The sequence below is a fragment of the Strix uralensis genome, chromosome 6, assembly GCF_047716275.1.
Source record: "Strix uralensis isolate ZFMK-TIS-50842 chromosome 6, bStrUra1, whole genome shotgun sequence".
NCBI classification, from domain to species: domain Eukaryota; kingdom Metazoa; phylum Chordata; class Aves; order Strigiformes; family Strigidae; genus Strix; species Strix uralensis.
Window position 1 is genome coordinate 29,478,640 of NC_133977.1, and position 26,804 is coordinate 29,505,443.

Here is a 26,804-nt window from a genome sequence, read left to right on the forward strand (position 1 = left end):
TCCTCTTCCCTTTTTCTTCTTCCTTTCCCTCTTTTTTTCCCTTGGTGTGTGTGCCCCTGGTTGAGAGCTGCTGGCAGAGAATGTAGTTGGGTTTGTTGCATCATGGTGGTGTGCTGCTGGCATCAGTGTCATCAGAAACATCCGACCTGCATGTGGACCTGAGAACAAGCGCTTTGAGGGGAAATGTGCGCGTGGGATGTGGATATGGGGAGAAAGTGGGCGGAATGGGTGAGTGCGAAGTGAATGAAGAGGGAATGGGGTGGGGAGCTTGAAAGCTGGAATGCTGAGCAGGGGGAGATGCTTGCTTGGAAGGGGAGGTTTGTTGAAGTGCCTTGCTGTCCCTTCCTCCTCTGTCACCCTACTCATGAGTGTTTAGGAATGAGGTCATCATGCCTGTTAACCAATGACCACCACACCATCCAGTATGAGTGGATGTACGTGTCTGGAGCTCTGGGCTCTCTTGGGACAGAGCAAAGAAATAACTGACTTGGTGTCCCTGCAGAATCAGATCTGCATTGCTCTAGTAGTCATGGCTCTATGCTGGGATTTATTGTCTCAAGTTGTAGGAAAGGATCTGTTCCTTTCAGCCTTCCAAGGTCTTTAACTTTGCAAGAACTGCAGCTTTATAAATGGAGGCAAATATGTCTCCCTGTAGATGAGGTTGCACAGCCCTTTTGCAATATTCTGTAATATTCTGTTTTCAGCTGAGTATAGTTTTGCCAAACTGTAACCTCTTTGCTAAAATAGCTCCTACCAGTGTCTGTGCTTCTGCATGACTTGAGATGAATTGATCAGTTGCTTTTTGGGGAGCTGAATTTCAGCCAAGATGATTCAGCTGTTCCTGAGAATTAGGCTGGGAAAATGGTTTTACCTTTATCCCTGTTGGAATTCTCTGGTAACCAACTTTTTAGTAAACCTTTCATGATTCCATACTTTGAAGCACAGACTTGACACTTGGCCAGGGTGTACCCTTAGGGAAAGGTGTGTGCCTATTGCCATTCCTTTGAAAAATCTGTTGAAATCTGACCAAGTTATGAACCAACAAATGCCATTGGCATATGCTCCTTGCATCTTAATTCCCTGAAGAATCCCTCTTGACTGTGTGTCAGAAACTCCTGGAATAAAGACCAACTGCAAAGGCAAGGGCAGAAGAGGTTCATCATTGAAAACAGGGCTGGGGAGACTTTCCATAATAGAAAAATTTTTATTAGTAGCCAGAATCTCACTGTTTCTTTGTTGTCTGGAACAATCTGTGAAACCTCTGGCTACTTTGCCCCTCTTCCAGCTTAGCCAGTTTGTACCACATAGAGGAATATGATATTCTATGATTACAGCCTTAGTACAGGTGTTGTGAATCTATTAGTCAAAACCCATGCAGGTGTCAGTACGCCACCATGCAGAAAAATCCTTATCTGTACAATCTACAACTAAATGAGCTGCAACAGAATTCCTTCTCCCATCTGCTTCCCCAGTATTAAAAGACTATGACTTAATGTCAGGCACTTATTTTAGAATCTAGCAGAATTAAGAATGCCTGATTGGGTTTTTTTTGTTTGTTTTCCTGTGTCTCAGGCAAAGTATATCCATGCAGTAGGAATTCAGTGAGTAGCCTGCTGCACAGTAATGCTGCTGCAGTGTGTTGGACTGCAAATGACTCAGCAAAGATGCTTCTCAGCAGCTTGTAGAGGCTTCAGATATCTTCACTGTGTGTCTGGGCAGCAAAGCAAAGAGATAATGGAGGCCCACCGATCTGTGCTGGTTGGCATAAATCCTCCTAGGCCTGGCTCAGACTTCTCTCTCTTTCTTTTTCCCTCTTTCCCTTTATCTCTCCACTTTCTTCAGTGACAGCACCCCAGCAAAAGCAAATAAAAGCCCCTCACCTCCACCAGATGGATCTCCTATCACCAGCCCTGAGACCAAGACTGTCAACCATGAGCTGGAACCGTCCACTTTGGAAGCACCCGGGGCAAGCATCCCAAAGTCACCATCTCAGGTAGTGTCCCCATGACATTGATCATGTCTTTGCAGTATGACCGCTGATGATACAGGCTCTGAGAGTCAAGGACATCCATTGTTTGCTTTGTTGGACCTCTGCTTGCTACTGACCACAGAGAATATGACATGATAATTGTTCTCCTTCACTGATTCCTGAAAGGTTCCTGAGAATGCAAGTTACTCATTGGTCATCTACAGATCAGATTGGGAAGAACTAAGTTGTTTCTGAATGCCTCTACAGGGGGAAGACCAGTAATACCTTTTGCTGTCTGGTAGCATGGCCAGGAAGATCCAGGGAGGAGGGAGTTGTAGCTAGGCCAGGAAGTTTGTTCTTTACATTTGAATTAACCTGTAGAATTCAGTGGTCCAGTTTCTTTTCAAGAACTTCTCCAGCTGAGGAAGGTTCAAAGCAAAAAGTTTAATAGGGATAAGGAGAACATCTGTACTTTTCATGATATTTTACTTTAATCCCAAGATAAAATATTATGCTAAAAATAAAGGCATTATATTCTTATGCTATAAATTAGGTGGGTACCAGGAAGAAGACTGTCTGTTATATGGAGTCTGATACCTTCTATGTGGCCTTTGGTAGTCCTTTCTTTACACAGGAGATACCTAGTGGCATGTTTAAAATAGCAGATGTAACTTCTGCTACTCAGCATATCATATGATATGTTTTACTTGGGGATTTAAGGAAAATAAAACATTTACTTCCTCTTCCCATCTGAGTGGGGAAAAGCTTAGTAGGGAAAAGTAGTAACTAGGCCGAATTTATGTCTGGTGCCAATCCTTGGCATTTCAGTGGGACACTTGGGAGGAATCTTCCAGGAAGAATTAAAGCTGAGAGGTGTTCTGACCAAACTGATAAGAGAGAACTTGTTAATTCTGAAAAGAGATGGGTGAAACTCAGAACTTCCTTGCTGTTGTCATATATAGCAATGTGATTCCAAATCTAGGCCAGTGGTGTAGGCTGTCTCCTGTTTCTGGACTGCTGCTCACAATATTTTTGTCTCCACTGCATTTTTGATTTTCAGGATTATCTACGGGCAAAAAGGAGATGTTCGTACATTGGCAAAAGGGTCTTTTACAGCCCTGTGAGATGTATGGGTGCCTGGCAGTGTCTTTTCAGGACTTCTCCAGGGTCTCTGCATCACTCAGCATTGCACAACCTAGAGTGGCTTTACCGCTGCCCTGGCTAGGGCCTTGGAGTAGCGTATGTGTATGGAGGAGGGAGGATAGTGCATCTAGAATTGCCTTCCCGTTTTGTCAGAGATTGCCATATCTTGACTGAAATTTGGAACAAGAAATCATACAAATTTATTGAGCTGTTCACTTGCAGACTTCACTCACCCTGCCTGTGGACTTGTCTTGCTGAGTTTGGCTTCTTCCCATTCATTTAAGTAGTACATATAAGCCATGTTTTTGCCAGCCTGCAAGTGCTTTCTCATTCACTTGCTGCCTTCCTGCCCACAGGAATGGGGCTTGGAGGCACCTCCTGTCGACCAAGCAGAATATTCCAGTGCAGCCCTGGCTGAAGCCTCAAATGGGGCACAGGCAAGACTGAAATGGTATTCGTAGCTAATGCTGCCACCGCCTGGCAGCTCTTTCCCAATCTGTGTTAAATTCATGCTCCCGGGCCTCACTACAGTGAAGAACAAGAGCTCCACTCCATATTTGTACTAGGTGCTGAGAGATGGAGGGAAGTCAAGGGCAGGGGTTTCATACTCAGAGCCAAGCCTGGTGTCTGTATGGATAAAGTCTAGAAACTAAGTGTATGTCAGCTTGCCAGCCAGCTGGAAAACACAAGTGTCTACTCTTAGTAGTAGTCTTCAACTACCACTGTAACAGTGGTCGCCTTTAATACTGAAATCTTCACAGGTGTCATTACTTTTGACCTATGGGTAAGGGATTTGTTCTAGGGTCCTCCTAGGGAGGCTAAGGGCCTCATCCTCTGTGGGAGGATGGAGCAAAAAGCAACAAGCTAGTACAATTCTCTGGCCTCTTCCTCTCTGAAATACTAATGCAAACCATAAGCAAAGGCTGTGGAACGAAAGACAACAAAACAGAAGAGACCAAATAAATACTAACTCCTTATGCCAAAAAATAGCTCTTACTGTGCTTTAATTCTTGAAAGCAGCTTATTTCTGTCTTTTGGAAGAAGTGACTGCTATCAGCTCTCCGCACTGAGTAATTTGATGATGACACAGGACTTCAGGGGTCTGTGACATTTCAAAGGTCAGACTTTTGCTCTCAGTTACACCACTGAAACACTATAATGACACTTTTGAAATTGTGCAACTATGTTGAATTTAGACAGGTAAAGCTCTGTGGGATCCAAGTCAGCAGAAAAATTGTAGAGGATTTGTTTTATTCTAGGTGGTGATGTTGTTTGATTGTGAATTTCTAGTTATAACCCAACATCAATATGCAATCCTGTTGTCTTTGAAATGTGGTTTTAGACTGCTGGACACTGTGGAAGTGGTGGTCTCCCAAGACACTAATGCATCGGAAGAAAGGAGACCGACTATTTTAGAGAAATAAATAGCAGAAGAGTTGGGATCTTTTTGACTTAAGAGTTTGTAATTAGAGAATTGAGAATAGCTTCTCCTTGAAATTTCTGGTCCCTTCTTGCAACTGTCAAGCAGGTGATTTTCAGGAAGGGATTGTTCTCAGGGAATATGGACACACCACCTTCTGCAAACAGTGAAAAGTCAGAAGTGAACACACTACTTTCATTATTTCCCCATGCCAGCCATTCAATGGAAAATACGTGTTTGCATACTCACTCACACTCTCTAAAGTACATTAACCCAGTAGAAAACTGGGCATATCCTCAGCAGTCAGAATAAATGCCTTTGTAGAGCTCAGTTATATGCTGGAGGAGTGTGAACAGAGGACTAGGAATTGGGGATTGCTGTGTTTCATATCTGGGCCCGACGCTGATATACTGGGTGCCCATTGTCAGGACTTGCTGCCTTGGGATCCTAGGTATGATGAGAAAATCAAGTAACTGTAAAACATTACTGTAAATGGAAAGCATTGTTATTGCTGAGCATTGCTGTGGTGCTGGGAACTTGTATGGCTGCTTTGTTCCAACACAGCAGCAGCTCCTCAAAGTTTGATTTGATCTGGAAATAATCACTGAGCATTGGACACAGGAAAATGTGAAAAGGATATGGGTGGGTTGATCTAGGGAGGGTCTACCACAGCTTCCCATGGGGTTCTGGATGCAGTGTCAGGCTGAGTCTTCTAGTGTGATGGTAGGTATTAGGATGGGTTAGAGTTATGGGGTCAGACTTTGTTATGCATTCTCTGGGATCTCCATTTGGGAAACACAGCTTCATTAGTGTCAATGCTCATTGGTGAAACTGAGAGCAGAGTTGGGCCCACAGCAGTCATAGCTTCTCAGGAGTTTGAATTGTTCTTGCCTAAAGCTGAGAAGCAGTAAGATGCTATCAAAAGATCCTTCAGACATTTCTTACGGTACATTGATAACCCATGCACCAGGAAACCAGTACTGGGCAGATCAGAGTCTGTCCTTATGGTCACCTACCCATAATAGGACAAATTGAGTCTGGTCTTTCATTCCCTTAGGTATGGTAAGTACGGCAAAGGGAGGCAGTACTGACCTGGTCTGTGGAATTGTGTTCTCAGTAACTGATCTGCTCCCCTTCCCAGTGGTTCTTTTGAAGGTTGCACATGCTTTAATTATGTATGCATGTCCTGTCAATGCATATTAATTGTGTTACGCTTCTCCTCTGCAGAGGGAAACTTGCCCACAGCTGAAGTGTAACTAATGATGCCAAACCTTCTCTGGAGGCGTGTGGTTGTTTTTTTGTTTTGTTTCAATTCAGCCCTTCAACCTCCCTTCCTCTCTCTTCAGATGGAGTTGATTGGACCCTGCTCTGTGCCTGTGGTTGTGATTTCCCCCACCTTCAGTTTTTGTGGCTAACCTGGTTCCTGTCTCTGGTTTTTTTGGGTGTCGCCGTCTGTGCTGTGGCTGTGTGCTCATTTGCATGCAGTTGAGGAAAGGGCCTCCGGTGCCTCCGCCTCCAAAAGTCACCCCCTCCAAGGAGATCAAGCAGGAGAACATCATCAGTCTGTTTGATGACAATTTTGTCCCTGAGATAAGTGTGACAACCCCTTCGCAGGTTAGCTGCTAATGCCCTGCCTTATATTTGTCTGCTTCTGAACTTTTTCTTTTGACCTTTTTTCTCTTTGGAGGTGTCAAGCCATGAAACCTGGTCAGGTGAAGGATGAAGGCAAGGTCAGCATTAGAACTCAGAAGGCAGAGGGTTAGATAGGAGGCTAACTTAGAGGGGAGGGTGGCTAGAAGGCAGCTTTGACTAACATTATGCCCTTTGAGAGCTTTCATTCATAGAAGAAACAGGAGAAATGCAACTGGTGAAGATGCCAGAAGGTAATCACTGCATCTGTTCAGCAGCAGTGCACATGGATTATGAGGACTCCCTTCATATTCCGTGATATGTTCTCTCCAGACTCACTGATCCTGGGTGTGAATGAAGCATGTGTTTTCTGCTTGTGTACATCCCCAAGTGCTGAACCTGGCATCTGTGCCAGTTCTGGGAGAAGGTAGTTTTGTGCTCTCTATGCCTTCACGCATGGGCTTTGTGGTTTAAAGCCCATACCTGCACAGGAAAGACCAATAGGAATTGCATAAAGTTCTCTTTGCAGAGAATAGGTGCCTCCAGTTTAGATGGGCAGGATTGGGCCTGCTGTGAATTCAGGACTGCTGACAGAGTCTGTCACTCTTCACCAGCAAGTGGTTCCCATCAGAATATTTCTTTCTTGTCATGTGGCACCTTCTGAAGTGCTGAAAAAGGAAAAACATTTTCAAATTATATATTTAGCTCTTCACTTTCCTTTTGATTTACATCACTGGATGCCCAGGTGGGGAATTCTGTGTTGGATCTAGGAGGATGGCAGTTATTATGTATATAGGAGCCTGACCAGATTTCTGGCTGTATCATGAGATACCTGCATCTACTTTTTTTATATGTATATGTATATATATATTTTAAATTTTTTTCCTAAATGCTTGTTAAAGCACAAGTAATATCTTTATCAGTGCTCATCTGTGACTCATTCCCTAACTTTTCCTTGCATCATGCTGCTCCATTGCCTCTGGTTTGCCACCTTCCACCCAGCTGCTGAGGAGCAGAGGTAGAGTGGGGAGGGAAAGAAGTTGATGTCAGATTTTGCATTGCAGTAGATAAAGCTTGCAGAGCAGAGAGATGATTTGACAGCAATGTTGGAAGGTGGGGCCCACAGGCAGCTGAGTAACTCTATCATTTTCTATGCTTCCTTCTCCTGTATCGTAATGGACAGCTCTGTCTGCTCCATGGTTTGTATCATGTGTTTCCATGTGAACGCCAGCCCTTAGTCAGACGTACTCTTCTGCACCTGATCAGTGCTCCGACCCAGGATGGGATCTGCTGTGACTTTCAATCAGATGAGAGTTCTGAGGGAGGATGCTGATTGCCAGAACAATCTTCACTGAAGCACCCAACAGCCACTAGCATTCAGTGTGTTGCCAAGGGCCATTCCTGTCAAATGTCTTAGCTCCAATGAGCTGTCTCGTGAGAGATCTGGGTAAAGGCAAGGGATGCTGGCCCTTGCATGTAAGTCTTGAATGGCAGGTAAGATTATTCCATGACTGAAGCCTTGATGTTGCATTACCAAACAAAACTAAAGATTGGGGTTGGGGCCTCTCTGATGAGTGGATGTGCTGAAGGAGCATACTAGAATGACAGTTGGATTTTCCTTACTGGTCAGGGTTTATTATTGTGAGGTGGAAGAGCTTGGTTCCTTGTCCTCATCCCTGTGGATTTCAAAGAGATGTTAATAAAGGAGAGAAAAATTTGTAAGAAAATTGGAGTAAGAGGAAACTAGAGGCGGTGAAAATGGTGGTGGTATGGTTTGTATTCAGAGGACTGTCTCTTAAGTGGTGTCTCTTGCTATACCAAATGGAGTTTTTCTATTGTGGGGCTATGATATAACCGTGGAGACCAACCTGCCACACTTTGTGTGTGTTGGAAAGGTAGCTGAAGCAGTTGGGCCAGTGAGCTGGGAGGTCAGTGGAAATGGGCAAGTCTTCCCGGAGAGAGCAGCTTCCTCTGAAGTTGAGTAGAAGGAAGAGTCTTGTAGTGGTTAGGTTAAATCTAAAAACCAAAAGTGATAGTTCAGTTTTGAATACTAATGACTCGTGTCCTCTGTAGTGACTGCTTCATTAATGGTAATCAGTGAATGTGCCATTGTTGTCTTTAATGAGAGTGTTAATCAGCCAAAGGGAGTTACTCTGCTGACTTTGAAGAGAGTAGCAAAGCCCATCAGTTTTATACTTTGTTAGAAGATTTGTATGTATATGTTTCTGGGATGTCCAGAAATGGAAACCATTGAAAACAGCTTTTTTAGATTGGGGAGTGATTTAAATTGCTTAGGTAGGGTGAGCTGCCATGTTCTGTGTTTCTGTCTCAGAAGGCAGGAGAGAATTGGAAGCTTTGGGAGTTAGCTCTGAGGTCTCTCAGACTTGCCTTCTAGCAGTCTGAGTGGTTTTCTGCCTGGATCCGTGTTCCTGAGATGAGTTGTACAGATGGCAGCTCTTACGTATGTGGCTGAGGGAGTCTGTCCTGGGCCTTCAGTACAAAGGCAGATGGACGAGCTATGGGGAAGCCCTTCATCATGGGAGAAGCCCTTCTGAGTCATCTGTGGCAATGATCCTTTTGACCACAGCAGGTCAGGTGCTTACACCATGTCGGCTCATTTGTCCAGGTGTGAAGATGAATGACTCCTCTGGAAAAGGCTCAGGTTTGGTCTACAGTGGCACCCGTGCGAACTGCCCGTGATTATAGGCAGCAAGCAGTCAGGAGTCACATCAGGTGTTTGCATTGCCACCATGTCTTCTGTGCTTGCAACCTTAGCTCCTGGATATCACGTACCCTTCCTCAACTGTGCGCGCGTGTGTGTGTCTAATGCTCGTACTGCTTTTCTTCCTCACTGCTGCCAAGTTTGATGCCCCTGGGCCCTTCCAGGAGGGAGCCAGCCTGTTGGATCTGGATTTTGATCCCATTAAACCAGATGCCACTGTGGGGAAGACCCCCACACCCGCCTCCCAGGTTGGTTCATATCACCATTCCTTCTCCCTTCATAACTGACTTGTGGTCAAGTGTAGTGTGACCTGCACCCACGTGAACGATAATGTGGACCTGAGCTGTGGGTGGCTGGGCTGGGTGCCCAGACCTGTGCCTTGCAGATGGGCACCTTGGTCTTCTCTGCTGGATGTGTAAGTCCAGTGAGAATCGGGTGGCTATTAGCCTGGCTACAGTCTGGCACTAGGGTGTTCGTGGGATGCTTGTGCTTTGCTCTGATGATCTAGTGATTGACAACTCATTCAACTTAATGTATGTCCCTCCCTAGATTAGCATCCTCTGTATGCTATATGGATTTAAACTGTTACTCTGTGGATGGGAATTCAGCCTCAGTTCTGTGCTGCTGCTAGAAATTGCTCTCAAAGGGATTTTTAATAAACAGACACTCTGATAATCTGCAATTGCTTAAGGTGAAAAAAGCTGTAGACAGATATTCAAGTGATGTGAAGCCCTTCTTTTTCTGGGTATAACATAGCCTTGGTTCATAATTAAGAAGTAGCTTACTCCCTGAGCACAGTGCTGTGGAGTGCAGTATCAAAAAGGAAGATGCCTAATTCTGGTCTGTCCTGTACCTGGTCCTGTCCGCTGCTGGAGGCAGGTGCACTGCGCTTCACTGTATGTCTAAATGACTGCTGGCTTTGAAGTGCCTCTTGAATTTGGCTGCTGTCCTCACCGAGATGTTCCATGACATGGTTATTTTTTGCGTGTGGTTGCCATTAAAATTTGTAATAAACATAATTGGGATGTTTACAGTATTTCTCTGGTATCATCATGTCAAGTAGGCCTGTATGTCACAGATTTTGTAGCCATAAGACCTCTCTTATTAGGGAGATCAAACATTAGGCATTTGATTCTTCAGAATTAAAATACTGTATCTGCAAGATACTAGTTATTATCATAGTTTGATACACACCAATATGGCAAGCTACCACTTTCTGGAACTTTAAGTGGGCAGATTGGCATTTCATGTCTGCTTGCTTGACAGAACAAGTTGCATGCCAGGATAAGCTTTTTAATTTATTTACTGGGATTTTTTTTTTCCTTAATCACCAGTTATAACTTGAATAATTTGGTATACTGGCATAGGATATGAGTATAAATTTGACTTAAAATAGAATTATTTTTTACCCTTCCAGCAAGCAACAAACATTACACTGTTTTTAAAACTTCATAGCAATAGCATATTTGGTGTTCTAATGTATTTATTAGTAGCTTCAGAAGTCATTAAGAGTCTGAAATCCATACTTTCTAATGGTAACCATATTACAAAACCTATCAAAAACCACCTAGTTTTCAAAGCAGTCAAATTTATTTCCTATATGGTGGGCACTGTGGCAAAGGGGTTAAGAGATTTCACTACTGATCCAAAGACACCAGTTGAAGTTTTGTTCTGAAATCATACTAACTATTGGGTGTGGATATATGGGAGCCTATTTAACCCTGGTGGACCACAAGTTTTTTTTTTTTCTGGCTATGTGGTCTGCCACTGATAACTGAATGTGGCTTGACTGTCTCCCTTCACACCAGAGGTGGAAAAAACCCTTACTCAACTGCCTTGGTACTTAAATTTGAATATGCAGTGGGGATGGGTGTATAAATTCAGGTACTAAAAAAATATTTTAAAAACATGCAGAGATAAGTGCTGTTGAATGTGTATGTCTGCTTCAGTCTGATCAGCATCTGTAATGTTTGTACTCGCTGAAATAATCACATATAAACATGTTTTATTTTTGTTGCTCTTTGACATGCTTAGTCTTTACCTTGGGATTTATGGGAGGTAAGAACTTCATATGGCTTTCATCTGTCATCATGTACTGTGCATGTGCCAGTGCCATCTCTGTGCGCATACCTATCTCCTTTTCCTTTTTGCACACCCTAAACCAAAGTTGTTCCATGTGCTGCTGAACCCACTTTTGCATCTTCTGTGAAGCCCCAGGGGCAGCCAGATGTTCACAAGTCAGGTCTGGCACTCTGAAACTCATGTCTCCACCAGTGCACATTGCCTTTCCCTGCTAATTCACTCATCTGTCCTTTGGCATGATGCTGTGACGCTCTCCTCGAACTTAATCCCATTGTGGCATCATCCTCACCCTCCACTCACTCCTGTTTCCTAAACTCTGTACATCCTGTTGGTCTTGTGTGCGATGCGTAAATGTCTCAGCTGCCCTTTGTCTGTACCTGTTGTGCCTGTACCATTGGATGGGTATACATACATGTTTGGAATTATCTGTGGTGTTTGCTGTTTATTGACCATTGTTGCCAAAAAGGCTGATGTGAAATGGCTCAGCCTGTGTCTACACTGAAAGTTAAGTGCAGGCCCAAGACTTAGTTGACATCTGCCTCAACCTCAGCTTTTGGAGCCTGCTGACAAGGGAGACCCTACACATGCTCTGTCTCTGAACCAAAACCAGACCCTCATTTATGCCCTCCAGACATATCGGGCCTGGAAAGGTCTCAGATTGCTGCAGATTAGCCCATTGGGAGATATTTCAAGCACCAACTGCTTTGGAGCACCTCTGGACAAACAGCCAGCAGTGTGGACAGAAAGCGCTTGGTCTGGGTACTCACGCCTGCTACTTGAGCTGGCTATATCCCATGGTGTGGGGTTATATGTAAGCACATGTCCTTGGTTTATGGTGGGGAATCGAGTCCTGCCAACCTTTCAGCTTTCAAGGGCCAGATCACCACCTAGAGTCAGTACCTGGGAGGACATGGCCTAACCCTTGCTGAGAGCCTGGCCCGAGGACTCACTGTGGCCAGTGCTGTCCTTCATATGAGCTTGGGTCACGTCAAGAAAGATGTTTCCCTTGTATGTTTTATCAGCCATCAGTGTTTAACATCTGTCATTCCCCTGTATGTGCATTGTCAGTCTGTCTTAGTAAGAAAGAAACGAAGTCTGTGTTTTTGCAAAGAAAGATCTCGTGCCTTTCAGGTGGATGGGTAGGGATGAGGTATGACCGTATCTGACTGAGCTGTGCTTACACTCTGGGGTGTAAAAAGTGTTTTGGGCCATTTCCCCCATCCTGAAAACTGATTTCACCCAAAGGACAATTTAATCAACTGGGGAATGCTACTAGACAACATGTTCTCACTACACCATTTTTCACCTTGGCATATACTACATGGTTAAAGAGCAGAGCTCCCTATAGCTGGGGAATCCTCTTGCTCTTCAAGTCTTCTGAATTGTTTTTGTTCTAATGTTGTTCTTAGCTGTTGATGAGAGGAGACTTGTGGCATGGTTACATAGTCCCATATGCCATGAGGTTAACAACTGCATAGAAATTTGGATGCAGCGGAACTTGCTTAGTTCTGCAGCCTGGGAAACTTGCATTTAGTGTGTATGAAGCTGCTGTTGGAATAAGCAGATCTTTCAAAACTGGCAATAGCAGTGAGCAATTCTTCCTATTCTCCCTGTAGTATTTTTCCATGACTGTAAATGCTTTTATAGGCCTTGGGATGCCCGTAGGTACATAAAATAGAAAAATAAGTAGCTGACATGAAAATGCCCTTTGTTGAAATCCAGGGGATTAATTTAGATTCAGTTTCCCTGACTATTAAAGACTGGTTTTGCAAATTAGCTGGTTTTAAAAAAGGAGCTCACGTTAAGCTCTTTTTTTACTTGTCCACGTAAAAACTATGCATCTGTCCCAGTTCCAGTTTCACTGAATCCAAATAAAAAGCAGCCTGGGAGTGAATCTAATTAAACACGAGAAGCCTTTGTAGTATTTCATATGCGTACATTTACCTTAACACTACCAAAGCTGCTGTGGGAAAACTCTGCAGGATGGGAACAGCTTTGCTGTCTATAATATCCTCTGGCAGTGTAGGCCTGTGGACATGGTGGTGGGGAGACATGAGGAAGGATGTGATAGAAGAGGAAAGCATGTGTTAAATGGTACAATTGGAGCTGCTGAAGGTAAAGTAATGGCTTTTTGTTAAACCAAGGATTTACTACTTTGTTATTGCTACTGTTATTAGAAAACTACTTGGAGCATTGTGCCACTGCATGGCTAGTAGCCATTTGGGTGTAGAGTTAAGGGTTACCATGGTTGTGGCTTTACACTGAGCTTTTGTAGGGTTGGGACTATGAGAATCGCAATATCAAGGAATCTGGACAATGCCTTGTTTTGAACATGGTTATATTCAGGGGTACATGTGTTTATCAAATGTATGAGTCATGTAGGCATGCCAAAGCTGGTTTATTCACAGGTATTAAACATGGGAAATCTCTATTGTGCAAGTATAAAGTGGGCATCTGGTTAGATTCATCTGGCCATGAAGACACTTGGGCTGCAAACTAGACCCCTGAGATTCTTGTCAGGAGTCTGCCCAGGTGCTGCCTGGCCAGTCTCCCAAGGGGCTCATCTGCAGCACTGATGCTACTAGATCAAACTTATGTCCTGCATTGCTGCAGTTTCTGGGAGGGGCAAATGAATATCTTTAATTTTGTGTTAAAACAGGGTTATGCTGACTTCAGGCAAGGGAGGATAAAGACTTGAACCACTGGAAGTGTATCAGAGGTGTTTAGTTGGTCTTTTGTTGTGCACAGAAACTGCTGTCCCCAGGCTTCCTAGAACAGTCTCTGCCAGACAGTGATTTGTAGGTGATGCTGAAAATTTCTCCATGGTGGTAGCAGCTTTTGTGCAGTAAACTCCTCTCTGCACCAACACAAATGTGTGCATGTGTGTACACACCATGCGGAATATTCGTACCAAATTCTTAGTAATAGAATATTCACAACAGAAATCAAATTAACGACTCTTTGGGCCTATCCAAAATCAAATTGAGTGACAGCAGTTTTCAGTTCAGTTTGATTCAGTGCTAATATCGTGTAGATGCTGGGTCCAGACTAAGTTCCATATCTGGACACATTATAACCATGCTTTTCTGTTTCTGGGAGTATTCAAAAGCTTAAATATTCCTTGATTCTTGATCCTTGGAAGTAGCCTGTTGAGAGATCCTTGTGCCTTTGCATGTGAGCAGTCTTGTATCCACAAATAAGTGGACAATTTGTATGTAATAGATACTGTGCCTGTGTAAAGTACGTCTGCGATTCAGATCGTGAAAAGAGAGGTGCACAGGATTTTTGGCGTTTCATTGATTTCCTCTGGAGTACTCCTTGCTGCGTGGCTGGAGTGAGGGAATGCAAGCTTTACTGTGATTTCACTGGATTGCAGAGAAAGAGGGAGACAGATACCTAGCAAGACCATGAGGTTTCTCACCTATTTGTCAGCAGATGGCAGCAGTCAACAGCATAGAGCGCTTGGACAGACTTGAGTTGCACTTTTCTGCATTACACGTAGGTGTAACAAGCATAACTCTCCACCTGGATGACTTTTGTATTGCAGCCTGCAGAAGCAGCCCATGCAAGAGCTGAAGCAGCTGGATCAGAAGCAGCAGCTGGAGCTGAAGCATCTAAAAATGAAGCTGATGCAGGATCGGTAAGCACCTTAAGGGACTGTAGTCCCTTTTCTCTATCACATTCCTTTGTCATCAGCAGATGTGGGAGGCTGTCCTGGGAAAACAGATGTGTGACTGCTTGGAAAAACACATCCCTGCCATCCCAGCAGTTACAATGCTCTTATTCAGGGGCCAGACTTAGCTGTTACACTTCATGTGTGTAATGCTTAGGGAGAAGCTCTGCTGGAAGATCCACCAAAAGAACTGTCCCTTCACCCATGTGGTGAAGCCAGCCCAAAGCCCATCCTGTGCTAAGCTTGCTTTGTCTGCTGGATTCCTCCTTGCTTGCTATTTACCTGCTCTGCCCTCTGGGCTCTGCTGGTGTCCCCTGAATATCCAGGGTTCCTCTTTTTTTCCTGACACTGCCACATTTTTAGGGGACTGGAGTAGGTCCTATCTCATGGCTGCTTGGTTCCTATAGGCTGTCCCAGTTGAGTTCCATGAGGACTCTACAAGAAGCGGCTGTGTTGTGACCACAGTGAATGGGAAATGCTGGGCATTATGGTTCCAGAAAAACTCTAAATCCTCTCTGCCCTTCTGCAGCCTTAAGCAAAGGAAGACAGTGGTTATCTCTCCTGCCTTCTCACTGCTGCCTCTGCTGTCCTTTGCAGTGTTTTTGTCACTGACTGGTGTGCTGGGAAAACCCACTGAAGCCATGGGTAGGGTTGGGATGTGGATCCTCCAGGATGGATCCCTGCAATTTTGGATTCTCTTTCCTTAATGGCTTTTTTTCCTCCCCTGACTGCTGCTGCCTACCAGAGCTCTCTGCCTGCTGTCGTTGTGGAAACTTTCCCTGCTACCGTCAATGGCACTGTGGAAGGAGGCACTTCATCTGAAAGAGCTGACATGCCCCCAGGTTTTCTGTTCAAGGTGAGTGCATGGTGGTGGGGCACAGAGTTCCTCATGGCTTTTTTCCTGTAATGAATTAACTGCTTTCGCTCAGCATGACCGTGGGCTATGCCACATTGAAAGGGAGAAAGGAAGTTGAACAAGAGATACGCCTTCCTCTCCAGCCAGCCCAGCTTCATGCAGTTCCAGATGTTTCAAAGGACTGTATAAGAGCATTGGTGTCTAAATGTCTGGCTGTGCTATATAGCAAAACCCCTTCTCCTCTCTGCTGCAGTTATTTCTGTCTCTGATGGTGTGGTATAGTGTCAGTCACAGACTCTGGATAGTAGATAAGAAGTTGTGCTCCAAACTGGAAAGGTTAAACTTTGATGCAAGTGAAAAGTGAAGAAGAGTTGGAAACACCAGTAGGTACAGAGGACTTAATGTTTGGGGAAATGAGAAAGCCGGGATGAACAGGGAGAAATATAGGATTAGGTGGGTATTCTGAATATGCCAAAGATCACTTGCAGCTTGTTTCGAAGGTGTGGAGGAAGGATTGATTCTGGGTGAGAATAGGCCACAAATTTAACATGCATAATGGAATATGGTAGCAAGACAGCACAGATGCATCATGCCCTGAAAGTCAGAGATGACTGTCTCCTGCTATAGGAATGCTTTTCTTCTGCTTTAGTCATGTCCATGCATTTTTTTTTTTTTTTTTTCCTGGGAGTTCTACCAAAAGCAGAAGAATGACAAAAGCCTGAAGAACAATAAGAGACTCATCACATTTAGGCTGGTTACAGACAGCATTATGGACGGTTCTGATCAAAGTGGAGAGCTGTGGTTTGAAGTAGAAAAGCTGTAACGCAGATGTTGATATGAATTAAACTGAATACCTGAGAGAAAACATGTCAGAATACAATCACTCTAAGATTCAAACTGATACTCCTCCCTATGTTTCTTCTCCCTGCTTGCTGTGACAGAGATGGGAGGCTATAATCTCTGTTCAGCTGCAGAAAGAGTATAGGGCACCCTTTGAATGAATACACACTTTCTACCCTGTGAGGTTTTTAGGCCCAAACCATGGGAATTCAACCCTCCTAAGGAAGGATGGGGAAGTGCATAACAAGTTGAATGAGACTCACCAGGATGCCCTTGTGGCAAAGGCGTGCTGCGTGCCAGGCTGTATGAAAAGCATGTAGCCATTAGATTAAGGGAAGTGGTTATTCTCGTACATGTGGCATTTGTGATCCAAGCTTGACCTGCCTCGAGCAGCAAGTTGGATCAGATGGCCTCCAAAGGTGCCTTCCAACCTGAATCATCCAGTGAATCAATGAAGTGAAAAGCCTTGTCACCCATTACAAAGCTGGATGAGAGAGTCCTGGCCTCACCCAAGCTCTGCTCTCCTCTCCCCATAGGTCCAGGCCATGCATGATTACACGGCCACTGACAGTGATGAGCTGCAGCTGAAGGCCGGGGACGTGGTGCTTGTGATTCCATTTGAGAACCCTGAAGAGCAGGTGAGTAGGGAAGACGGGGTGTGAGCCTGGGCCGGGAAGAGCCAAGGGGATTTCCAGAGCTGCTTCTTCCTCCACTAACAGTCAGCTGGCTGGATGCAGAGCCATCAGTTTGTGGCTGGGAGCTGGCGGGACAGCCGGTTGTACTTGAGCTTGAGATTGGCTTCCTGCAACAGAGGGGAGGACTCTGCTTGTGACTGGAAAGTGGAGACATTATCCTGCATAAAGCATGTGAAATAGCCGTGGCTTCCTGTCCCTGTCAGGGCACTTGAGCCAAAACAATTGCTTGATCAGGGAGCCCAAGAGAGCCCATACTTTTCCTCCACGGTGCTCCTAAACTTGATACACATTCCCTGTGACCACTGCAGTGCAGACTGTGGCATTGGCAGGAGTGACCCTCAGCTTATGATGATGTTTTCTCCCCTTTTGAGAAATGCTGGAGCTCTGAGAAAGCAGCTTGCTATGGATGATGTCTTGCACTTAAGCATAGCAACAATGGCTATTTCCAAAAGACAGTGTTTGGTCAGGAGATGGCAGTAGAACCAAAGGCTGAAGCAGGTTGCTCAGCCCCAGAGAACAGTCTTACTGTCCATCTCCAACCTGAATTTAATTGGCAATGTTTTTCTTTAATCTGAGCTATCTCTAGAAGCCTCAAGTAAATCCTCACTTGCTGTGTTTGAGGGCTTCTAGCTGATAAAGTCTGCAGCAGTTTTACTACTTTGAATGAGGGAGGTGGTGATTTTATAAAATTCATGCTCACGTCTCCAGGTTTTTGTTTGGAAAAGGAAGGGAATTCTCCAAATCGAGTCAGTAGTCACCAGCTCTTTGGATTTGGCCAAGTCCAGAGAAGACCTGGGGATTCCACAAGGGGTAAAGGGAAGGTGTAGTTCACTGGCCACAGAAGATATGAATCCTCTTTGTGGCTCAGCTGTTGACTTTGTGAATTATGGAGGCAGATCTTGCTGCTGCTTGTGAAATGGGGAGCTATAATGTGGTGACAGCTCCCTCAGAGCTAGGTACTCTGGGGGGAAGGGTTTTATGGGGAAGAGGCAGTGATTCCTTCTGGAGACAAGACTCTTCACTGAGTGGGACTGCCCTGCACAAGCATTTGCGAGCATTTCTTTCTCAGAAAGCTTTCTGGATGGGAAATGAGTGGCAGCTCCCCTAGTTTCTTTGGTATGAGATGGCATTTGTGGAGCACAGTTTTTCAATGCCCTATGTTTGCACTCTAGCTGGATGTGGGTGCAACAGCCATGAACTCGAGACTCTCCAAGCTGCAGAGGGTGAGCTCTGAGTGTTGCTAACATGATGCTGTAGCTGCACTGAAGCCCTCTAACCCTCCTACAGTGTATCCTGTGCTACAGCTCATTTTCCTAACCTTGACCATACCCAGCCAGAAAACGTTGGCTGTTAACATGTGCATGAACTGTGCACGTGAGTGGAGGAAGCTTAGGATAAGAGACTGTGATCCATGTCCCCATCTTGCAGCTTAGGTGTCAGTTTGTGGGTACATCAGCCAGGCTTGGATTCATCTCTCTTGACAGAAGAAAGGGTTGAGAGCAGTAACACTTCTAAGCTGTCACTTCAAGTGACATGGTTCAAAATTGGCAAGGGTCAATCTGGGTCCCCCTGTCTAATCCCTGTAGCTGAGGAGGCCCTTCGTAGCAGGATGCAGTGGGAGTGATGCATGTGGTATGGCACAGACGCTATGTGCAAATGGATGAGCTTTTGTGCTTGCAGTGCTGTGAGCTGGAAGCTGCCTTCCAGACACTTGGGCCCAGCGCCTTCTGCCTAGTCGTTTGTCTTCCTGATTTATGGCATGTCAGTCCTTCCACAGCCCCTGCAGCTGGCTGCTGCAGATGGGCTCCCGTCTCATGCCATTCCCATGACATCCCCTGAATGCTCAAATCTAAGGCAGCAGCAAGGGCTGACTGAGCCTGCAGGCACCCAGTACAGCCTACAAGGAGCAGGGAACTCGGATACAATGGCTGGCCTGAGCTGCTGCCACATGAAATGTGCAGAAAACAGGACAAGAGGGCAGAAGCTGCAAACTGGCAGTGGAAAGCAGTACGTGCCCCACAGATCACCCCTCATGAGGGCTGCATTACTCCTGCACTGTGCAGGTATGTTTTTAAAGAACATGTTTCAAGGGAAGCATTACTTGGCCTTAGGTAAATACCCAGGTAACTCCTGCCAGTTCCAGGAAAGCAGAAGTGTCAGAACAACTGTGTGAACCACAGGCACAAATGCCTCATTTCACCACAGCTTAGAGCATCTGATTGCCTGAGCACTTCTGCCCTGGCAAGTTATGTAGTTGAATGTGATAACATATCTCTAAATGAGCCTGGTGCATGCTTTGCCCAGAAGTGGATGCAGAGCAGGCTGTTGAGTTTGGAGGCAGCGGTGCCCCGTGCAGTGCACTCACCTCATGCTGCAGTCTTAACCCATAGGCTGCCCCACTGCAAATGACTCACGTGAGTGGGTCTATTTGCATGCTGAAGGGGTGCTTCCATGGTGGCAGCTCTAAGGAATGCAGAGAGTAGCGTGGTTGCACACCTGAGCTGCAAGCAATGCAGCCTTCCCACCTTGAATATCTTGTCTCTCTCAAGTGCTTCAGGTAGAGCAGAAATCTTGATGCCAGACACCCTGCAGTCAGAGGGTGGGAAGTCTGGTTCTCCTCCTGAGCAGGTTCTACCAAGCAGGACTCCATTTGCTTCAGTGAAAATTCATCCCTCTTTATAGATGTATAGGTTTGGTGGCTATGGAGGACCGTTGTGAGAGACCTTGAGTCTTACATCATGCATAGCACAAGTTTGAGAGTTTTGCCAACCTCACCTTTCATCAAGCCCAACAGACTGCTTGGGCTTTGAGAAGGTGGGTTGGGCTCCTCAGCTCCCAATTCTCATAGACCAGAATTTCAGCACAGCAAACAAGACTCATTTTGCCTATGCCGCCTCTATAAAATGCTAATCGTCCAGGTGCCTTGGCTGGAGCAGGGGATGAGCACCTCCAGGGAATGATTCATCCTTTCCAAAGACCTGTGCCCAAGATGAATGGGATGAATTGCACTGTGGAGGTGCCTGTCTCTTCTATGACTATGGAGAATGCTAGACCCCTTATGTTTAGATTGAAAGGTGAGATACGTGATTCCCGTCCTGTAGCTCTACAGACTTTCTTTGGCAGAATTTCTCCTGCTTCAGTGGGTGTAAATTATGACATATTTCTATTACACTTGCTAATTGCTTACAATTTCACTGCCTCTAGACACTCTGGGTCAGATAGGAGTTTTGCTACTGACTCTGGTGGGATGTAGCCTTCTCCCTGTTTAAAAGGGAACAAAAGCATTTTTTCCTTCTCCCCCATCATCTTCCTGGATTGTCTCCAAGCCAAATACGAGCATGGCTTTGATAATGTCTTGACACCTCCTTGGCCTGCACTCTGTAAGAAAACTCCCTGCTCACATCTATCCCTCAGCATCTGATCTCTCTCTTCTCCTCCAGGATGAAGGATGGCTGATGGGCGTGAAGGAGTCCGACTGGATCCAGCATAAGGAACTTGACCAATGCCGAGGGGTTTTCCCAGAGAATTTCACAGAGCGAGTGCAGTGAAAGACGAAGCCCACCAGCTGCATTTCTGCTGGAAGAAAGCAAGTTTTCTGGTAGATAATTGAAAAAGAACAGCGAAATGAAGAGAAGAGAGAATTTTAAAGGAACAGAAGCCTGGAAAAATAGTCAACTTAAAGGGTGTGTTCTTCTCAAAGGACGAGGTTTCAGAAGTAAATTGAAATTGAAAGTGTTACCAAAATATATATGTATTAATAATAAGGCAAGTCAAATACCCTCTCCCCCCTTTGGTTTTAACAGCATTTGGATTCAGAGGACTGATGCAGAAGCAACTCAGTGTGGTTCTCTAAATACTGCATTGACTGAATTGGCGAGATGTCAGTCTGATCCCTGGAAAGGCAGTATTTGTCTAATAGCTTGAGAGTAGAAGCTGCATTTGCTCTTGGGCGGGTTCATCTGTTTTGTCTTGAAGGTGGCTTGCATGGCAACCGTAAAAATTCAGCCTTCCCTACGTGTTCAACCTACAGTAGGCCAAACTTTCTGTTATGCTGTTGAAAAAAATACTTAGTGTATAGTGTTCACCAATACAATGTGTGTGTGTGTGTATTTTATTTTCTTCCTTTAAAACAACGTTACACAAACTGTGATTTTGTACATGTAAAGATAAAAGAAACTATATGGAAAGGGCATGGAGAAGATGAAGTGTGTGAAGCTGTGCTCAGTCCAAAGTTCTTTTGAATGCAGACACCTAAATTCTCGCAGTAGTATTGGCCTGTGAAATGCTAAGGGGAGTGGACAAATTCAAGAGGAGAAACAAGACAAAACAAGCAGATGCCATTTAGATGGCTCTGCAGTTTGGGAGAGGGAATCCTCTGCCCTCAAAACCCCGTAGGTGGTTTCAGAAAAGCTTAGATTCGTGTAGATGGAAGGTAGCTCTAAAATCTGACTGGTTAGAAAATCGGCTTTTAAAGAAAGAGATAAGGGAAGAAATTTTTTTTGTTTTCTGAAAGAATGTCTAAAGAAAAACACCGAGGAAAAAACAATTTGCTTTCTGTGTTTTTAATTGGCATTGTTATTTGTGGAATTGTATTTCTGTTTTCCTTTGAAGACTTCTGTAAGTGAAATATTGTTAGATCAGCTTTATCCAGTGCTGTGCTGGTGATCAAGTTAACCTCTACAAAAACTGGACTTTTGAAATATTCATTTAAAATGGCTGCATGACTTCACAATATTTTAATGCATTAGAAAGGAAGGCAAGAATATCCAAGTGTTAGTGTCAAGAAGACACTCTGCAGTCTAATACTGATGCTGAGACCTTTCATATGCCTTTTCTTTCCTCCCGTTTGTTTTTGAGTTTTGTTTTTTAGTTTAAACAAGCAGATGATAAGGCTGTTTCAAAGTGCATATTACACTTGTTAAAATAAGCTGGTCTGACCCTCCAAGACTCTGAAGTCCCACAAAGGTACTTTAAACTTTACTTGAATACTGATGCAGCTGGCAAGCGGGTCAGGCTATTATAATTTTTTATGGCTTTCCCCCCCTACCACCCCCCTCCCTGATCTTTTTGCCATGAAGGGGTTTTTATCAGTGAGGTTCCCTCCTGCTGTAAAGGGACAGGATCACTCTCTGAAATAATCTTCCTAACTGTTAGGAGCTGGCTTTTGTCAAAGATGCATGGAATGCTGACACACACTACTGAAGGTTCCACCTTTTCCAATCTGTTTTGATTATTTGTAGGACAACAGAAAAAACATTGTAGGGCAAAAGTGGATATTTTTTTAAGTTTTAGTTCAGAGGGACAGATTAGATTTTGATTAGAAAATATATTCTTACAGATGCAAAAACTGCTGGAGTTGCTTCTGTTTCCCATGTGAGAGATGGTCTGTGCTAGTTATTTACAGCGATGTAACAAGCATCAAAATCTGTTCTATATACCCAAATTCCTTCTCCTTTTTTTTTTTTTTTTTAAATGAACATGCAGGAATTTCTATTTTACATCACTGTTACAAAACCTAATAGTATTTAGGAGTAACTGCTCACAATACAGAAGGACTGGACTCCGCAAGTTATAGTATGGTGAGCTGTTGCTTTAGAATACTGCCCTGTTTGATTTTTTTTTTTCCTTTCCTTTTCATGGGGTTGTCTTTATTGTTACTCTTTTTTTCCAAAAATATCTATTTTTATGCATTTGTGACTCCCATTACTCCTTTAAAGAATATTCATAGAAAAAAATATACATTTAAATATACATAGAAATATATATTAAAAAGCAGGTTGATCCAATTAACATAATGCTGTCAGCTTAAAATGTTTATTTTTATGCAAAACCTGTGGATTATTGGTTTTTTTTAAAAAAAGAGAAGATTCGAAGTACTAGAGCTGTGATTTTTTGTCTTGCAAGTAATTGTTCTAGAGCATTTAGAAAGCTGTGCTGATACCTAATTTATTGTGGGTTTTTTTGCTGTTTTTGTTGTTGTCTTCTGCTGTGTTTGAACCAGATGACTGTCCCAACAAAGATCCTTGTGAGGCCTTTTCATTTTATTGAACTTGCAAAGCAACTATCCAGTACTGTATTGTCCCTGCAGAAGTGGTAACACTCTGCAAAAAAGGGATGTTGTTTTCAGGTCATATGAGTGATGCTCAAACATTGCTAGTGGGGAGGATGTTGTGTGTCTCTCCATTTGCTTCCCCCCAACCCCCAAAGCCCTTTGCTTAGAGCAGGTAGGGTGGGTTACCTGGGTCTTGCATTGCCCGCAAATAAGTGGTGTCAGCACACCTCAGTCAGATTCTGAAAATGCAGGATGGGACCCACAGTTTATAAATTGCCTTATATGAGGGTAGGATGGCATAGCAGGAAGCTTGTAGAAGGCAGTATTATTTGGAGCCAGATCTCTTATTTCCTGGGCCATGTTCAGCCCCTTGTTAACAACCACAACTCCTTCCATTTTCAGTATTTTTACATCTGCTAAAATACCTTGATTCTGGTTGGTGTTATCTGGTGAAGCAAACTTCTCATTTTCTTTGGCTTAGAACTGATTCAAATAGAAAGAGGGACAGTAAACTCCCAAGTAGGCTGATCCCACAGTGGTTTTTCAGTTTGCAGGCTGAACTGAAAAGAGTTGTAAGGGTGACCTGAGACAATTTTTTTTCTCAGTGGAATGAAAAAGGAAAAATCAAAACATTAAAAAAAATTAATAATTTTAAACCAAAACAAAGCATTCATTTGTAGGGTTGCTTTTTCACTTTTTAAAAAACCATTTTGACTTGGGCTGTAACAAGTTGCTTTAAAGCAAAAATGTGAAACTTTGTTTTGCAAATGCTGAAAGAAAATGTTTTAATGTTAGTAGTCTTTTTGCCTTTGCCTTTTTTCTTAACCCGATGACTGGTTTCGATTAACCCTAAACTGAATTTTTTGGTGAATACATTATCCACTGAAGAGACCCCAAAGAAGCCTATTGCCCAGTTCTGCAGGGTACTGACAGGTTCACTGGCCACATTTCAGGCATTACCTGGTATCTGGCCCAGCAAAACTGCTGTTTTCCCATCTAATAATCTTCCACTTTATTGTTTTACTGGGTGAACAATAAAAGCATCTCTGATCCCATCCCATTGACTGGTTTTGTAGCCTGGCTTAGAAAGACATTCTTGCTCTGTCAGTCTCAGTTTGGTCACGGATTTATGACTATAAATTTATGATGCTACTCCAATTTGAGCCTAATCCCATTGTGCAGTGGCAATTATCATTTGCCTAACTGGTAAGAAAGAAATAAGGCATTACTTTTTCTCCCCTTTTCTATCTTAGCAGATTCAGTAATATATCTTTATTAGGTAGAATCAGGGAAAGGTCCCAGGGTAAAGATGAAAGCGTTGTTCTAGGCGAGACTCCTTTCCATGTGCTACTTTCCATGGGCATTCCTCAACTGTCTGCTTTTACCACCTTTATGTTTCTTGGCTGTGAAGGTGATGCAGTAAAAGGATCGTGCAGGCTTCATTCCAGCTGCTCGGAGCTAGTCCTGCTTTGTGATCTTTTTGCCACAGTCCTTGAAGCTTTGTTCACAGTTGCAGAACCCTTTCCTGTCCCACTATCCAAAGACTGTGGCCAAGGCAAACACCCCCAAGTCAAAGGGGTCTCTCTCTCTTATGACTTGGAGTAGGTGTGAGGGCTCCATATTCTGCCTGGAATTGGGATGTCAGCTCAGTTGAGTTTTGCAACAGCCTCTACAAGGGAAAAGGCCTAAGGCTAAGGAGATGCCGGGAGAGGACAGAGGGATGATACATTATCTTTCATTTTGGCTTGGCGAGCTGACTGCCTCACCTCTTGGTTCCAGGGAGGTCCAAAACCTCTTTATTTAGGACTGAGAACAAAATGTGAGTGGTCAAGATGTGCACGGTCAATACGATAACAAGTGTCTCTCTCCTGCAAATGACACTGGTTTCAGAGCTTCCTCTTTCCTGCTCTGTGCCAGACAGACTGAACACTCTTTGCCACTACTGGAGATGTTTTGGATACTGTGCAGTCCCTACCCTAAAACAGTGAATGTCCTTTGCTGAAGGATGCAGAGGTGTCTGTCTCAGCCCTTTCTAGGAAGAGCTACTGATCTTCCACAGACAAGGCCTGCGTGCTTCTAACACAGTAGCCTCTGAGTTCAGTAGCCTCTGTGTCTTTTAGCATCTGACCCCACTCTCCAGCTCCTCCCATGCTCCAGGATGACGGTAGCGTATGGCACTTCCCACCAGCCTAAAATGCAAAGCTAGGAAATGCACAAACGTGTCCACCAGCAAATCCTACATAATGCAGCTTGATAATGCTGGTATGAGGAAAACAAGCAACAGCTTTTCTTCTCTGGGCTGCCAAAGGGAAGCTATTACTTGCCACACAGGTACCATCCCATCTGGCACTGGTGCAGACACGTCTCTGCTTGCATGCTCTAGTTTAGACATTTCTGAGTAGCAAACTTCTGATGGAAGGGGGTCCTGTGTGGTGCCCAGAGCTGGATTGTGCCATCAGCCCTCGTGAAGTTGGGGTCTGTAGCTGGCTGAGAATTAGAAGGCCATTTCAGAAATTTCATTTATGAAACGAGATGGAGAAGCTACAGCTGTGAAAACTGGTCTGTATGAACTTGTACTTTGATGTGTCTTATGGCTACAACTCCTTCACCTGTTCTCATAGCATATTCTGCTAATCCTGTTCCTAGTGCGCATTTCATGTAGATGGTCCCTACTTGAAACTTGCCAGATGCAGTCCTGGGCTTATTGCTTCTCTTTTTAACTGAATCAAATGGCAACGACTTTGGCAATGTATTGGCAATCTCTGTTCCTTCTGTTAATTCAGTCTCTGAGTTTAACCACAGTGACCTGAGAAATGTTTAGGTTTTGAGTGGTTTTTTAATTATTTTAATTTTTGTTTTGTTTAAACAAAGCTGAACAATTCCCATTGTATTCAGAGCTGTGATGCCCAGTTCCAGTGACAAGTACTAGATGGATTTGTCCCATTTTGTTTCTTGGCGATGTTCAGAAATATAATTTGTGTCATCCTAAGTCCCGCGTCAGTTTCTCTCTTATTTTTAACCGCCTTTATATTAAGAAACTGAAACAATTCAGGACCTCTTTCTCCTCAAAAAGGTGAGTAGCTTCAAAGAAGCTTGGTCTGTCCAGGCACAATTAACACTGGTCTTACAAACACAGGAGATGGAGAGGGCAATGCTGGTCCTTCCCTGAACAAGTACAACGGCAGAATAAGCTCTTCTAGCTGCTGTCTCTGTTCCAGTCTGTTGTGAGGACCTGACACCACAGGAATGCAATGTATGGAAGGATTTGAGACCTTTACTTTTTAATAGCTACTAACCCCAACGTGATGTGATCTACATCCTTTAAGGCAAGTTTGTTGATGGGAGTATGACACTTCATGGGCACCCTGCCCCCTCTGGCCAAACGTCTCTAGCTCCCTTTGGCCTGTTCGCACACTTGTGTGAGCCCATAGTTTTCAGGCAGTCTTTGGGGTCTGCTCTTTAATGGGGTGTTTTCTATAGAAAGGCGATGTTTCTGCCCCTCAACCAGAGTGATTTGGGACCCGTGAGAGACAAGATTAGGGGGATTCACAATTCATAGCTGACTAACTTGGGGCCACTCCTGTGGATGCCTTATTCCAGATAGGCTCGGCGCAGCTGCACGCAGGATGCAGTGTGTAAATAGCAAGTGCTGGCCAAAGGTTGGAATATGATCTGATGCAAATATGCACCAATTAGCACTTTGATGAATGGACTGCCAGAATC

The 26,804-nt window shown here is 44.2% G+C and overlaps 1 protein-coding gene across 10 annotated transcripts in view; it reads left to right on the forward strand.

Moving 5' to 3' along the window:
- The window catches only part of BIN1 (bridging integrator 1), a 101,588-nt gene extending 75,518 nt beyond the window's left edge, over positions 1-26,070 (forward strand). For 4 of the 10 annotated variants that reach the window (XM_074873525.1, XM_074873527.1, XM_074873528.1 and 1 more), the window contains 8 exons: positions 1,843-1,993; positions 6,018-6,146; positions 9,024-9,131; positions 10,918-10,941; positions 14,513-14,605; positions 15,384-15,494; positions 16,871-16,972; positions 20,470-26,070. In XM_074873525.1, coding sequence (XP_074729626.1) covers positions 1,843-1,993; positions 6,018-6,146; positions 9,024-9,131; positions 10,918-10,941; positions 14,513-14,605; positions 15,384-15,494; positions 16,871-16,972; positions 20,470-20,577 — 826 coding nt within the window. In that variant the 3' untranslated portion in view covers positions 20,578-26,070. The remainder of the gene's footprint in view (positions 1-1,842; positions 1,994-6,017; positions 6,147-9,023; positions 9,132-10,917; positions 10,942-14,512; positions 14,606-15,383; positions 15,495-16,870; positions 16,973-20,469) is intronic. The other 6 variants (XM_074873529.1, XM_074873532.1, XM_074873534.1 and 3 more) reach the window with 4 other exon arrangements.
- The last annotated feature ends 734 nt before the right edge of the window (positions 26,071-26,804 follow it).